The following is a 16,863-nucleotide window of genomic DNA, read 5'->3' on the forward strand; positions in this document are numbered from 1 at the left end:
AAGTAAATTGTCAGTACTGATTAAAAACAATTAATGTCACAAGATTGCATTCTTAAACTAACTAAGTTAGACTTATTCTAAGTATATTAAGAGACTATAGGTTACTTGTCAATGTCAGCTAGTATAACTGGTTAAGGATTTAGATCAAACCTTTATCTTTTTGTGAATGTGTGTTCAAATTCTTTTATCCTTATTTTTATTTGTTTGGTAGACAATCATCTTTTTTAACTTCTACATACTAATTCAATAATTACAATTTAGTAAATTTGTTTGTGGTTTGAGTATGTGTAAGAATCCTTTAAGTGAGTCTTTCCTAGTTGTCTAGTGTATTATTGTTTCATGGGCTGATAATAGGATTGTTATTGATCAAATTAGATTAGATTTATGATATTTTTATGTTTAATTTGATCCGTTTTAATTGAATCTAATTTTATCCAGTTTAAATTTACAATCTAATCTAATTATAATAAGATCATCATATTTATTATTAAAATAATAAAAAATCAAAGAGTAATTATAATAGTATATAACTTAATATATTCAAACTATTGTTTAACTAGTGGTCTATTATGAAACCTGATTTATTTTAAGTTAAAATTAAATCATGTCTTGGACTTATCGTGTCTAAAAATAAGTGTTGTATTGAAAAAAAAAATTCAAAATAAGTTTCACGTTAGCTTTTTAATTAATATTAGTTTTTTTTTCTACTAATATCCTTAATAAGTGTGTCACTTTAGTTTTTAATTGTAATATTAATAATAAGATTAGTTTTATGAAATTATCAATTTTTTGGTTAGTATAAAATAATTTGGGACCACACTTGATATTAATTATGTAGTTAATAATTTGTTGGGGGGAAAAAATATTGTAAGAGGGGCTAAAAAGAGTATTTCTCAAAAGTCATTAACTAAAAAACAATTTTAAATTTGAAATATGAAAAAGAAAAAGTGATATAAATTGAAGAGAAAAAATATTTAAACGTTATTGAATAACTTGGCCTTAACCTATGATATCCTCTCCTTAATCGAATTTATTAGTTATTCCCTGTGATATTGTTCTTTCAACCTTTGATTGTCACCTCATTAATTTTTCCGCCAAAACTCAAGGTATTTAAACAAAATTCATATTTCCTAAATCCCATATTGACCTGGTTGTTGAAATTAATTTCTGTAAGTACCATCACTGTCGCTATGTGTTGCGAGTTGCGACCTACTCCACCACTTGAAGTTGATTCATGCCATCAAAATATATTTGTGATTACCATTGACGCTATGTTCTGCCGCCTACTCCACCACTTGAGTTTGATTTCCGCCATGGAAACAATATGTAATTTCTCAACCAATGATAATTATTTTCAGTTATATGCGATGATACTACCTCTCTCTATTCCTATATACTCATTGATTGAAAAAAAGAGCATTGCTATGTTACGAAAAAAATCCTACACGAATTGCATGAACCTAACCATGGACGGATAGCATTTTTTTCAACTTTTATTGATTACAAAATTTTAAAATATATGTAAGGTGAGATTTGCAGAAATTATGGTTGGTGCAGATTTTACGAAATTTTATTTGTAACTATTATGAGTGCTCTCCTATTCTGATTTTTCCATAGTACCTAGTAGCACAACCGAGACAACCATGAATTCTCCTACGAAAATAATTTTTAAAAATTAAGAGAAAATCATACTGAGACAAATTGTTTCAATTAATGACAAGTGTCAAATGAAAGTACATTGATATATGGAACTGAAACATTTTATCATCTCGGTAAACTTGAATCTTGTTTTTATATGATATGATGAATTTGATTAGATACTGATTATCTATTTGAGTATTAAATTCTTTGATAACATTAAAAAACCAAGAATTTTGTTCCTCCTCTTTATCTATCCAAGGGATGGAAATACTGATGCCTTTAGTATTTCCTCATGGGAATTAGGGCCTTACAATGAATAGCCAACAAGCATTTCTCTTGAAAATATTATTCCCTCAAATTTATTATAATTGTCATATAAGAAAAAAAATATTCTAAAATAATTGTCATATAAGAGAAAAAATATTTTAAAATAATTGTCATTTTAATTTTGCAATATAACATTAATTACTTTTATTTTATTTATATCCCTTATAATATTAATGGTGAACAATAAAATTTATAAATAAATTAATAACGATGTAAAATTAGTTTTATAAAATTAGTACTCTATTTCATTTATTTATTGTCTTATTCTTGATTTGGGTAAAACAATCTAGAACAATTATTATTTCTGGTCTTATATATAAGAAATAAAAATTAATATTTTTTTCCTAATTATAAAAAATACAGGATTATTATACTTTATTGTTAATTTTTTAAATCTCTACTCAATTGTGGGGTCTATTAATGATTATTTTTTTCTTTATAAAATTTGGTATATTTATTGTGCTATCAACAAAACAAAACACACTCATTGATTAAAAAATATATTTTAAAAAATAATCATATCTTAAATAATTTAATGTCATTGGTAGCTTGAAATAAAATTAAAATTTATGGCAAACTAACTAATCTAATTTTTGTATTGATGATGATGAATTATGCAATTATCTTTTATATATAAAGCAGAGATAATATTATTTTGGAACAGAGGAGTATTTCTTAAAAAAAACGGGTAGTGTTATTTAATTCAATCACTATTTAAATTATTTGATTTTATGAGAATTTTTGGGATAAAATTTAAATTTGTAATATTATTAATTAAAATTAATATATAAAAAATCCCTTAACCAATTTGTTAGAGAACCGTTAAAAAAAAAAATCCTAGAGCAGCGTGCTTTTCCACTCGAGGGGAAATTGAGGCGCCGCCATACCTGACTAAATTTTACTGTGTCACTCACGCTGTCGTCGTTACTTCGTTCGCTTCCGAGATTTTGCGTACCGTTGGCGCACACGTGTCTCGGAAGCAAAGCGAGTCGGCTAAGGCATCGCTGAAAACCACGCGCTAGGCGCGTCACCGCACCACTTTCCCATTTCAATTGTCGGAAATTAAACACATAAATAAAAGCCATCATCGTCTCGTCGTCACCATTCATTTCATTTCTCTCTCTCTCTCAGAATCCAAACCCTAGGAAATTTCCCCTTCAGACGAAACCCTAGATTTCCTCTCACAAATCTCTCTCAGCTTCCCCATTCTCGGGATTCGGCGTCCAGATCGCAGATCCCGTTCAATTTTTTTTCCGCATCCCCCGATCGGGTTTGGATTCTGAAGAAAGTTCAATTCCGCACAAATTCGAGACAATTGCTGCTGTCGAGGCTCGCGTTGCGCATGGGTAAGATTCTGAGAGAAACCGCGAGGCCGTTCTCGAATTGTTCGTCGTCGTCGGCGTCTCCGTTGTCGGCGCCGCCGGCAACGACGTCGTCGACGTCGTTGACGGACACGGTGAGGGGGTCGCACCGGTTCAAGATCACGGGGTATTCGCTGTCGAAGGGGATTGGGATTGGGAAGTACATAGCTTCTGATATATTCTCGGTGGGAGGGTACGATTGGGCGATCTATTTTTACCCCGACGGGAAGAGCGTGGAGGACAATGCTACGTACGTTTCGCTCTTCATCGCGCTTGCTAGCGAAGGGACCGACGTTAGGGCGCTTTTTGAGTTGACGCTTTTGGATCAGAGTGGGAAGGAGAGACACAAGGTGCATAGCCATTTTGAGAGGACCCTCGAGAGTGGACCCTACACGTTAAAATACCGTGGTAGCATGTGGTGAGCGAATTGGACATGCTGCGTGTTTTTTTTTTTATAATTTTTATTTAGTTTTCTTTGATTTGAATTTTGTTTTTGATTTACTTGGCTTGGTTCTGATTGTAATATTTTGTTGGGTATTGGGTTTGTCTGAGGGAAATTGGAGAGTGGCTGATGGGAATTTACTTAGATGTGTGTTTTCGATGTAGTTGGAAAAAAGAGGGGAATGGAAGGATTAAATGCATGATATTTTTTTTTAAGGGAAGGGGGTTGGGTTTTTGTTGTTTTTGGCAGTGGGGAGGGTTCAAGTTGTTCAATAAGTATGTTTTCAAAGATTTTATGTCTTGCTAGCTAAACTGAAGCTTAGTTATTAATTCTTCAGATTACTTGTGGGTGGGGGTTGCTTTAGAATCCTTCCCTTAAACGACATGAAGTGAATCATGCCTATCAAATCAGAGCATGAGGTGATAAGAGCTAATCTTGACCACACAACCATACATGGATGGTAAAAAACTCAAACCTAATCTCGATCATTTGTGTAAAGATTAGATTGGTCAATATTAGCTCATTTCACTCTCTCAATACGCTCTAGGAGTATATGTGTATGCACATTGAAATTAACTGATGTATTTTTGAATATACAGTGATGCTAATGTATGATTTTGGTTTGGCCAAATACTCCTTGATAAGTACATGGAGATTTTGTGGTAAGAAAGCTGAACAGTTTGGTCAAAAGTCTAATTGTTAAAATTGGGTGTTTCAGGGGTTACAAGCGGTTTTTTAAGAGAACAGCACTAGAGACATCAGATTACCTTAAAGATGATTGCCTTAGTGTTAATTGTAGTGTTGGTGTTGTGAAGTCACACACAGAGGGCCCTAAAATATATAAAATCCCTATTCCGTCTTCTAACATGGGTCAGCAATTTGGGAAGCTACTAGAAAGTGGGAAAGACAGTGATGTCAGTTTTGAAGTGAATGGAGAAATTTTCGCTGCTCATAAATTGGTTCTAGCAGCTCGCTCACCTGTTTTCAGGGCTCAACTTTTCGGTCCGATGAAAAATCAGAATACCCATTGTATAAAAGTTGAAGACATGGAGGCTCCAGTTTTTAAGGTTTGAATGAGTGCTCTTTGTGCTTTAATTTTTGGATTTATGCTTGTGATGCAGTTGGAAAATGTTTTGGTTACCCTCTCTGTTCATGCCCTGATATGCACATTGTCGTTTATGATTTTTGAAGATATTTTCCTTGCTTTTCCCCATATTATCATTGTTAAGCACAATGTTGCAACTGAGCTATATGTTGATGTGGAAAGTTATACCTCTTTTGTTTTGCCAACTTTTTTCTCGCCTCATGCCTTCATTTATGCTGCAAATGATGCATACATTGGTACCTTTTTGGATGGCATTCCATTGCACTGAGAAGTGAGATTTGGCAGAAATCATATAACCTTCTTGAAAGAACACAGAAAAGTAGGAAAAAAGAACTGAGACTAGTTCTTTATAAATTGACTGCAGCTATGAGTTCCACTAAAACTGCTATACTCATTAAATCGAGCATTATGACAGTTAACAATGAAGCTAGGTCTTTATAAGTTGACTGCAGCTATGAGCTCCACTAAAGCTGCCATGAGTTCTTTAAACCGTAAAGAACTATAACAGTTTACATGCATCTCTTATGTGTGATGAAATTGTGGTATTGTTTACCTTGATAAATGAAGCTTAACATTATACCAAAAGAATGTGCAACTTTATCTGCTTTGTTATACCATATTTCTCTATTTTGCAGGCATTGCTTCATGTTATATATTGGGACTCACTACCTGACATGCAAGAGCTTACTGGGTTGAGCTCAAAATGGGCTACTACCTTGATGGCTCAGCATCTGCTAGCAGCAGCTGATCGGTATGGCTTAGAGAGACTTAGGCTTATGTGTGAAACAAGTCTCTGTGAAGATGTTGCAATAAACACCGTTGCTACGACTCTAGCCTTGGCAGAACAGCACCATTGTTTCCAACTGAAAGCAGTCTGTCTGAAATTTGTTGCAAGGCCTGAAAATCTCAGAGGTGTGTTTCGTTATTTGAACTCTATTTTCATGAACACACATTAAAGAAAAGGTGCAATATTAGGGGGTAATTAGGACATTGAAAGGTCTTTCACTCTGTTTGGTAAAGAGGAATGGGTAAGAAATAGAAAGAATGTAGAGGAAATAGGCAAATAAATGGGGAATTTCTCTTGTTTGGTAGGGTAGAAATGGGAGAAGACTGAAATAAAAAGGTGTGGGGCTCACACCTTTTTATTTCCTCACTGAATTGTGCGGTGTGTGGAAATGCAAGGGGTGGAGACACATGCTGCACAAATTTGTTTTTTTTTCCCTTGGCGGTTTGAATTTCTGGCCTTTATTTTCCTGGCTGTTTGAAACCGCCACAAATTGAGCATTAACTGGCAGTCTTATACATCATGGTTTAAAAATTGTATAAAAAGGCATAATTGATTTTCACTAATCATGATAGAATATGAATAAAAAAAACAATCTACAAAGAAATTTTTATTCTTTTTTCTATTTCTTTATTCCTTATTTCTCCTAAAACAAGCACCCCTAAATCCATTCTGTTTCTCATCTATTTCCATCTTCCCTTGTTCTCAACTATTTTTTTTTCCTTCTAATCAAACACACTCTTAAATTTAGTATGTAGTTATCATTGAATGTTAAATTCATTGCTGACACGTAGGAGTGTTTGTTGTTCGGTTTGGTTCATTTTGAATGCAATATTCTTTGGTTGGGTTGGGTTGGCATTTTAAAATAAAAATCCATTTTTATATGACTTTCAATATTGTTTTTAATATGACAACTAACAAAATATAGCAATATTTAATAACCAATTGAGTCACCATAACCCTTGAAAATGAGATTTACATAAACTTTAAGTAACGGAGTAATAAAAGACTATACATTGCTGCAAACCTCTTATTAAAAAAAGTGCATTATTGATAATTCATAGTCATGTATACTTTTGATGTCCTAAACTCCGACTGAAGTATTTTGCTCCCTTTGTTTCTTCAGCTGTGATGCAAACTGATGGTTTTGAGTACTTGAAGGAAAGTTGCCCATCTGTTTTGACTGAGCTTTTGGAGTATGTGGCTAGATTTACTGAGCATTCGGACTTCTTGTGCAAGCATAGGAATGAATTGATACTTGATGGCAGCGACGTAAATGGAAGGCGGGTGAAGCAAAGGCTATAGTGCTAAAGTGCAAACACTGACAAGTTCTCTGTACAACCCTCTACTCCTTGTTGCATTTAAAAATTTCCGTGAGAGCCACAGATAGAGGGAGATGATAAGCATTTATAGGATTAGTGGCAATTTCTAATTTTTTTTAGCTTCATGTCTAGGAGATGTAAATGTAGTTTGTTTTTTATGCTGTTGCAGGTCTGTCTGGCGTAGGTTTCTGTGATAACTTTGCTCTTAAAACATTTGTCTTAAAAAAGAAAGTATTGACCACTGCTATGTCTTCTTTTTTTCTCACTACACTACATATTCCCCGTACGAGGTGATTACCCCCACAAAGCTGAGGTTTGGGTCGTGAAAGTGAAACACAGATGGCAATGTATCTGGTTGGATTGGTTTCTATATGAAATATTATCTGGGAATACCCTTGTGATAAAATGGATGAAGGAACGCGTTCAATTGTAGTTTTTTGATAAAATTAAGGGATGTCATTGATAAACGAGTGATAAGCTCAACATTCTATATGATCGATGTCATCAACTTAAAGTAAAAAATTTCACCTTCAAAATATAGAGTAAATTCTGCCAATTACACCTTCAAATAAAAAATAAAAACAGTTTTACTTGTTACTGAAATCGTTATAAAACTTGTTAAATTTCTTCATCACCATACTGATTTGACATTAATTAGGAAAAAAGTTAAAATGAAAATATTCTAAACAATAACTATATTATATCTTTCAGTAAAAAAAGCTATTTATACCATAAGATTTATAAAAAAATACCTATATCAAATTGATATGATAAAAGAAAATAGTGTCAATTAAAACATACGTGACAACACTTATCATTTTGATCCATGTCTAAAAAATTCTTACAATTTTAATCTTGTTGACGAGAAACACTTACATTTTTCGACGTTATAATGCTATTAAATTTGATTCACATACTTAATAACATTTACTTCATTTTGGTTCTTGTACGAAAAGTTCTGCATTTTAAACACTATTCTTGACAAAAAAAATTTGTTCGTCTTTACATAAAAAAAAAACGTCAACATTGTTATAGTTTCAAAACCATGTAGATTGATTGATAAATATTTTTATATCGGGAATAAATTATATAATTTTTTTTTTCATATAAAGATAAAAACAAAACAAAAAATCTAGAACTAAAAAATTGATATAACTGTAAAAGTTATGAATCCGATTTTTCATTGGCGGTAGTAAATCATTATGTTATAAATTCGCAATATAGATAACTTAGGCGAAGGCCCCTTTTTCTAGATTGTGTGTAAGTGTATGCTTTAAATCCTTTCAATCAAAACCCCGCTTTCGAGAGGCAACAGATAGCAATAGCATACCTTCGTTCATCTTCACTTCACGCTCTCTTGGAGGTAGCTAGTCACTCTTCCACTTTCGTTTCAAAGGAAGAAGAATCCCAATTCTCTCTCGTTGGGAATGAACCTTCTCTCTCTAACCTTGCCACTTCCCCTTTTTTGTTCATCTCTTTCTTTAACGAGACTTCCCTCATTTCCCTCTTCATACAAGTGCACATCCGGCGCAGGTTAGCATTGCCACCACATATTTCATATCATGCTATTGCTCACTCCCTTATCAGCTCTCAAATTTTTATTTTTTTTTCCTTTCTCGTGTTTGTGGCTTTTGCTCACAGTTTTAAGGAGATGTGTCAAAGAGGAAAAGGAAGAGGAGCAGCTTCTAGAAGGGATGCCAAAGGAGTACTATGACGATGTATGTATGCACCTTTATCTGGGAATTTCATTTTTTTTATTGTGAATTTCTTACTATTTCGTATTCAATTTTACTTGCATGCCCCTGATTGATTAGATTTTGAAGGGAATAAATAAATAAATAAATGCTGTTGCTTCATTCCCTAATAGTAACAACCTTGGCAGTGGCAGCATATGTTTAGGGAAAAATGGAAAATATACCTTCACTTTTTTAATGCCTGATGCGATTCTGATTTTCATGTTTGTTTTTTGTTGGGTAAAACACTATTTTGCTCCCTGAAAATATAAATTGTTGTCACATTAATCCTTGAAACTAAAGAAATTTAAAATAAATAAGTCCTAGGAGGTAAATTAAGTCCCTAAAAACTAAAGAAATTTAAAATAAATAAGTCCTGGGAGGTAAATTAAGTCCCAAAATTAAACGCCTTGTTGACACTTTAGTCCTTAAACATATATTAATATTATCACTTGAATCACACAACCTTTTAGGTTTTGGACTAAAGTGATTGGCAGATTGCACTTTTAGAGTCTTTTTTTGAATTTTCTTACTTTCAGTGACTAATGTGACAAAGTTATATACTTTCACGGACCCAAATGATGCGTTACCCCTTTTTTGTTTGATAACTATAATACCGAAATGATGAGTGCACAGTTTTCTTCTTGGTTGATGAATATGGAACCATAAAAGGTGTTGTGGTGTGGAATGAGTGTGTATCTTGGCTTGTATGTATGTTATCTTGTAAAACCAAAATTGTTGGAAGGTTTTATTTGGGCATTTTTTATTAACCTTCTCTAGGATAGGAATGGCAAGCCCAACAACGTGAGAAGACCAAGGAGTTGCATCGGCTACGGATACAGGAGGAAGAGGAAGAGGAAAGAAAGATTGGAGAGTATCGTGAAATTGGCATGCGGTTGAAGGAATACCCAGAAGATGACGTCATAAAAGCAAGGAAATTGGTTTCGAGCTTTCTCAGAGCTGCTGAAGAAGTAGAAGAGGTAATTTCTTGGTGCAGCAATATACTAAATGTCGTTCAAATAAAAATATGTCCTCGTGAGCTTGTTTGTATTTTCAATTTCTAAATTTACACCTGATTATATCTCAGTTTCTCACATAAGTGATCTGCATGTTGTACGATGGATCACCTCGATTATATGTTGGGTGACCAAGCTGGAGCTTAGAGTGCTTTTTTCTTGACCATATAGGGATCATCTTTCTCTTCCAGTGAGCATCTAGAAACTAATTGTACTGCAATCAGCATACTTGGTCACTATCTATAATTTGGAATCCAAGGGAGAAGTGACTATACAAACTTAAAACTACAGAACACATGGTTGTTCTTAGCATTATAAATTTTATACCTGGACTGGGAAATTTGACATGTATAGAACAATAAAAAATCTGCAGTTTTATCTGAAGGAAATTGTGATATAGTTCACATTAAAAAAAATCTAAGGAAAAGAAAGACGAAAATGAAAGGAAACTGATAGCTTGTGTATAGTGTTCTTTTCTTGCATAAAGTTTTCCTTTCGTTCACTGTGTATAGTGTCTAAGTTTATTTACTGATAGCTTGTGTATCATTTATGCATATAACTAAGAAAATAATAATATTATACAGAAGATAATTTAATTCTAGATGGCTTAAGCCTTTTATTTTCTTCATTTGACTGGTTTGTATATTTTTGCACACGTGATTGTGTGTATTCAAAGATGCTGATTGACTTTTTTGTGATAGAGAATTGAGGAAGCTGCCGAGAAAGGAGAACTGACTGAACTTGTTTTAATGGTCATATGGAATCGCCTTGATCTTGCTCGGCGTGATGTAAGTTGTTATTTTAGCATCTGAAGTATTCTAGGTATATGTTTCAATTAGCTGTGCATAGGGTTTCATTTTGTGATGAAAAAGAAGTAGGCAAGTAGCATATATTTCCTACTCTTTTTCCATGAGCTAACTATTAGATCGCAAATCTTTCATCACAAGGATCTTTTAGGTAATCATTTGCATTGTGGAGGATTTTAAGTTTCAAATTATCAGATTTTTTACAGCATATACAAAGTGTTGTCTTTGTGAATTAGAACCATAATTAACACAGACGAAGTTCAGAGGGGACGGGGGGGCACCATTTTTATAGTTAAATATACAAACATTTTGAAAATACTACCAATTTTTGTAAGGTTAAAATTATAACTAAAAATTACTAGTTAAATTTTTTATTGTGTTTGAATAATATTTACTTCTTCCACGTCACAAAAGAAAATTTATTGTAGGCAGTGAGTGAGGTACTCTTTTAAAAACTGGAAGTTTGTGATACAGAAGGTTGTTAGCCAACTAGTGATGGGCTCGGCATTGTTCTTGACTAGGAACTTATATTGTGCCTCAATTTTTTGAAATGAAATGACACTTGACAAAATTATAATTTTCTTAGGAAATTTCGTTATTGTTTTAGAAATATAACTGAACAATGTAGTAGTCAGTTAACCCGAAGGAATCAAAGGTTTTTTTAAGTATCACAATCCTTTAGTTTGGTAGGTGAAACTTGAAAGAGTGGATATATATAACCTAATTGGTGTTTTGGACCCAGTGGATTTCTGTCCAACTAGGCAACTATTACTTTTCATTAGATTTGCAGTTTCATTTAAGTTGTAAACTCAGAGCCTTCCTTTATCATTTGGGGCTTGGGAGGCTGAGGCTCTGTACCAATATTGGGATTAAGACATTTTTAATCCAAATAAATTATTATCTTGATAGACATATTAAGCAAAGTGTAATTTATTTATGTTGGCTGCTCTGTATTGTTCTGTGCTGGATCATTATGATAATTTGAAGGAGATTATGATAAGTGAATATTAGAGTTAATTCAATGTCTTTTTCTGAAAGAACTTGGTATAAATTTTTTTTCATCCTCTGACTCTTACTATCTAGTTTTATACATTATTTTATCACCTCTTTACAGGAAGAAAAGGATGCCATTAGAAGTCTGGATCTGTTATACAGAAGGGTTGAGGTAAAAACTCGCCCAGTTTTTCCTTTCTTTAATTATTTTGCTGTGGCCATTCTGCTGTCATGTGCACCACCATTTGAAAGGTTTCGTTGCTTTTTTTAGGACCTGGGTTATCAGTTATTCTAAAAACTAATGTGATTCTTAAAATTCTTTGTTGAATTTAATGCATAACTATATGATTATTGTTTGTATTCCATTTTTTTAAAATACCTTGGATACTTTAGACCTTTTCCTTTCCATATTACATTCACATAAACTTTCATATTGACTACTATTTAGAACAAGAGGAGCGTTAGGAATTAAAACACTCACTTCTATTGGTTAAAATTTATTAAAAATTACAAAATCACAAGAGAGGTGTATTAAATAAGATATAGGACTCACAAAATTTTGTGATTTTCAATAAGTTTCAACCAATAGAGAAAGTATGTTCCTAGCATTTCTGTTTAGAACAATTCTAGCATATTACTCTCTGCACAGTTTAACTTAACCTTACTACTCCTTTTCAGAATTTTTTCTTTTTATTTTCTTTTCTTCTAATTTTCTGTTCTTGATTATAGACTGAGATTTTGAAACGAGAGGCTACCCCTGCGATGAGATTGCTCAATGATCTTTTGATTATGTACGACGGCTATAATTTTGAAGAGTGGCTAAAGAAATGTAAAAAGGTCATGATTGATACGTTTCCTCGGGAGGATCCATTCAGTATCCTTGTTCCACCAGGATTTGAGTCATTCGACATAGATAAGGTAAGCTACACCTATAGATTACAGGGCTTAGACCTTAGTCAAGTGATGTCTTCTAGCTCCTTTAAGTTTGAGTTTCCCCCCTCCCTCTCATGATAATAACTGAAGCTGTAATTCCTATATAAATATGTGATTATGCGGTTGGAAGTATCAATACCATCATACCACTTAGCGCTTAACTGAATCTGTATTTAAATAACTAGATGTTAGTCCATTTCACCATGTTAAAAATAGGTAGTTTATTCGATTTATAAATGATTAACAAAATTATGTTCACAATAACAATTGAAATTAACCATTGATATAAATTGGTTAAGATTGATCCAAGTTTATTTGCTTATACATAAGTTCGGTTAAAACTAAAAGTGAGATGGTGCAGATTCCATCTAAACTATATTTTATAAGTTGGAAATCACCTATGTTGGAATCCCCTAACAATTTTTCGTTTACAATCTTGTGAGGTATCAGCATCACGGGCCATTGCGACCATCACTTGAAGTCGATGATACTCTTTTGAGGGTGGACTTTGTAAGAGAGGTGGATGAATTGCTGCAAGAGGTTCATTCTGAAGAGAGTGAAGTACAGAATGAACCAGGGTTTGATCCTGAATCTGTTGCAAATAGATTGAAACAACAGGAGAAGCAACAAACAATACGCCAAGTAGAAGCTCTGCTGGATTTAGCCATTGGTTTGAAATGGTAACTATTTTGTCCTAGCTTGCACTTTGATTCATATTGATTGAGTCATCTGACAGTACATGGTTGCGAATAGGAATTGGCAAGCACTACAATTGCAATCCAAATTAGCTTCATTTTATGGTATCCTTTTACCTTCTGAAGTACGTAAAATTATAGTACCAACCAAAACAAGAAAAACCAGAACATACAATGTAGGCATGGCAATTTTTGGTGATCTTATTGTGAAGGTACAGGACTACAGGCGTGTTAGAAATTAAGCTTTTGTGTTTCCATATCACAACCTTAATGTACATTTGCTGATCCCGTACTTCATAAATCAAAGACTTCGAAGTTAAAATTTCAAATATATATAGAACATCAAGGATTTACTTTCTTTTTTCTTTGAAAACTGAACTACAATGAAAAACTGTAAATGTTGAATATAATGAAAAATCAAGGATATTTATTTTTAGAAAGAAAGTATATAGATATAAAAGTAACATCATTAATTACGTGATGATCGTGCTTTAAAAGGCAAGTGCGTGAAATAAAATCTGAACCCCACTTGATCAATGTTAAGATAATGATATGATTTCCTCTTTTCTTTTATTAAAGGTATCATTCAATTCCCTTTCGTTCACCTATCCATGAATCAATATTTGAAGGCAGAGTTTTTTCATTTTCACGGTAATAACTAATAATTAATAAATTTAACCCCCGTTAATAAGTTTCTTGCTAATTGTTATAAGAACGAAGAAGGCTTTGGTTAATGCACACTAATAAGAGTCTTACACAACACAACTTTTTCACTAAACATAGAGTTGGAAACGGTCGATTCAACCCATCTACTCTCTCGTCCTAACTCATCCAATCCAATCGTTCATCATCAAGATTATGATGAACACAACCTTTCATCTCTTAGCCCCAAAATAGACAAGTGCATAGGATATCAACTCAACTGGACCCAATTCCTTCATGCTCTTCTCATCTCCTTTTCTTGGTTCTCTAATGGTCAACAAACATTCATTACTATCTTCACAGACGCACAACCATCTTGGCACTGCACCGACGATGCATGCAACTCAACAAACAAACTTGTGCACCCTTCCCAATGACTCATGAGCCTGGGAAGGACCCACGCAAGCCTCCATCAATATTTATTTTCAGTGCTTCTTCTTTGTTGCCCCTTATGAGAAGCCACCTTGGAGACTCGAGAACAAAAAAATATACCAATCTGCAGTATATAATAGATGGAAGGGAAGTCCATAGGTATAGTTTTCTCCATGAAAATTCTTGGTTTATGTAAGCCAAGGGTGAGAGGGTAAAAAATCCTATACTGAAAAAGAAGAAACCCGCAACACTAAGCTTGCCTCGCCACCCTTTAGTGAAAAGTTCAGCAACCAACACAAGTGCAGCAGTTCCAACATTACCACGACCAAATCTATTGAGGAATTTGAGCACTGAGTAAATCCAAACGTTGGCTGAGAAGGTGGCAAGGAAGGAAGATATGGACACAATGAGGCATGAAAAGAAGAGCATGTTTTTGCGACTGAATGAAGAGTCAACCATAGTTACCAAAACAAGGCCACCAACTAGACCTGTCAAACTGAGCTCAAACCTAATGAGCCAACCCAGCTCACCACGGGTCCGATCGGGTCGGACTGAACTAAAAAAAGCAAGAGTTTCATAATAATGACAAAAATTTAACCTAGCTCACTTAATTTGTGTGTTAAACGAGTTCGAACTAAGTTGACGATCCATCTAATTCACTTAACCCACTAAAAATATAATATTATTATTTACTTTTTTAAGGAAAATATTATTATTTACTTAAGGATTAAGATAACTACAATTTCATTTTGTCATTTAGGAATTTGGATGATGGAATTTAGTATTAAATGTTCTATTTGTTTAGTAATTACTAATTAGTAATTTCAATTATGTATGCTAGCTAGACAATTTTCTATTTTTTATTTTTAAGACTTTAATGTTGTTGAATCATGACTAATGTTTGGATGATTACTTTTTTTTAAGACTACGATTTATTAAGATTTTTGAATGATATTTATGCATTTGAGACATTTGAATGATTACTTTAATGATAATATTATATTTAGATGCTTGAATGGTTATTTTATTTGAGACATTTGTCATTTTGCCTGATAGTTGTATTTGTATAATTGTATTTCAATTGTTTGAATGTTTTTGATGAAAAAAATGTTTTTTTATTTTTTAAAAAAAATATATTTTTTGAATTTTTTTATTTTTTTTTATCAATTTGGTGAGTCAACCCACCAACCCATGGTGGGTCGGGTCGGGTCGATATTTTGTGACTCACTTAAAGATGAGTCGGGCTAGCTCGACCTGTTTATCTATCAACCCGTGTGAGTCGGACTAACCCATTTTGACAGTCTTACCACCAATTAAGTACCTGCAAAGAACATGAAGGCTAGAAGACCCATGACGAAGGAGCTCGAACACTTTAGCCTGAATTTTGAGATTATGGAGGCTTGCATGGGCCTATCCCAACCCATGAGTCTTTGGGAAGGGTGCACATGTTGGTGGTTGTTGAGTTGCATGGATTGTTGGTATAGTGTCAAGATGGGTGTGCATTTGTGAAGATAGTGATGATTGTTTGTTGACTATCAAATAACCATGAAAACGATATTAGAAGAGCTTATATGAATTAAGTCCAATCAAGTTTATCTCCTATGCATTTGTCTATTGTGGAGCTAAGAGATGAAAGGTTGTGATCATCATAATCTTGATGATGAACGATTGGATAAGATGAAATAAGGTTTAAGAGTAGATGAGTTGAATTATCAGCCATATCCAACTATTTTCTTTGTGGAAAAAGTTATGTAATTGTGTAGGACTCTTATTAGTGTGCATTAGCGAAAGCCTTCTTATAACACTTAACAAAAACCTTATTAACGAGGTTTTAATTTGATTACTATTCTGGTAGTGACAATAGCAACACCTTTGCCAATGGTGTGTAGCATGTGATACCAAAACACGTTTAATTTGATAACAAATTTGGCCGTGTCTAGCGTGTGATACCAAATCACGTTTGATCCAGAGATATACTTATGGAATAAATATGTTTTTTTTAATAAAATATCACTTAAAAATTAATATCGTTGATGAGAAAAACAAAAAAAAATCATTAATAAGATAAACATTTATCTTACACACATGCTTGTTAGTCTTATTTTTATCCTATCATTGGATTCTTTAAATCCTATCTAAAATATTATTTTCATTTTATCTTTATTATTCTTTAAACCCTAATTTAAAACCATCTTCACCATATGTTCATTATATAATACCGCGCTTCATCAACAACATACAATATTTTGTATTTTCCTCCATGTGGTACTATGTTTCAAGGTTTGTTCATGACTAACTTCATTTATTATACACCTTAATTGTAAAGCAAAACTTTTGATGATGTTTTTTTTTTCTTTAAGTGCAATCATTTATTTTCTAATTCAAGTCTACATCATCGATTCGAGCCTCAACCCTCAACGACTCTTAAGTACTTTGACTAAGGTATGATTTGTTATTATCGAAAATGTCTTTCTGGAATAACGTATACCATTCCAGAAATGTATCTTTGGAACTACAAATTATAGTTCTAGAGATATATTTTTAGAATAAGTATATTTAATTTCAGAAATACATTTTTGGAAAGCAAAAAGGATGTACATCTTTAAGAGAAAATGGTATAATGAATAGTTG

The 16,863-nt window shown here is 33.1% G+C and overlaps 2 protein-coding genes and 1 pseudogene across 2 annotated transcripts; 2 read left to right on the plus strand and 1 right to left on the minus strand.

Annotated features, from left to right (window-relative positions):
- Nucleotides 1-3,052: 3,052 nt before the first annotated feature.
- Nucleotides 3,053-7,229, plus strand: LOC114370791 (BTB/POZ and MATH domain-containing protein 2-like). Its single transcript, XM_028328176.1, has 4 exons — nt 3,053-3,747; nt 4,490-4,838; nt 5,512-5,788; nt 6,787-7,229. Exons 1-4 carry the CDS (start codon nt 3,311-3,313, stop codon nt 6,963-6,965), a joined length of 1,242 nt encoding a protein of 413 aa, XP_028183977.1. The 5' UTR covers nt 3,053-3,310; the 3' UTR covers nt 6,966-7,229.
- A 987-nt stretch (nt 7,230-8,216) lies between these two features.
- LOC114369462 (protein PALE CRESS, chloroplastic-like) lies at nt 8,217-13,489 on the plus strand. Its single transcript, XM_028326693.1, has 7 exons — nt 8,217-8,515; nt 8,624-8,700; nt 9,501-9,695; nt 10,433-10,519; nt 11,652-11,702; nt 12,260-12,448; nt 12,914-13,489. The coding sequence occupies exons 1-7, from the start codon at nt 8,410-8,412 to the stop codon at nt 13,145-13,147; spliced, it is 939 nt and encodes a 312-aa protein (XP_028182494.1). The 5' UTR covers nt 8,217-8,409; the 3' UTR covers nt 13,148-13,489.
- A 749-nt stretch (nt 13,490-14,238) lies between these two features.
- Nucleotides 14,239-16,494, minus strand: LOC114370169 (annotated as a pseudogene).
- Nucleotides 16,495-16,863: the final 369 nt, after the last annotated feature.

This window comes from Glycine soja, chromosome 10 (assembly GCF_004193775.1).
Source record: "Glycine soja cultivar W05 chromosome 10, ASM419377v2, whole genome shotgun sequence".
NCBI classification, from domain to species: Eukaryota; Viridiplantae; Streptophyta; class Magnoliopsida; order Fabales; family Fabaceae; genus Glycine; species Glycine soja.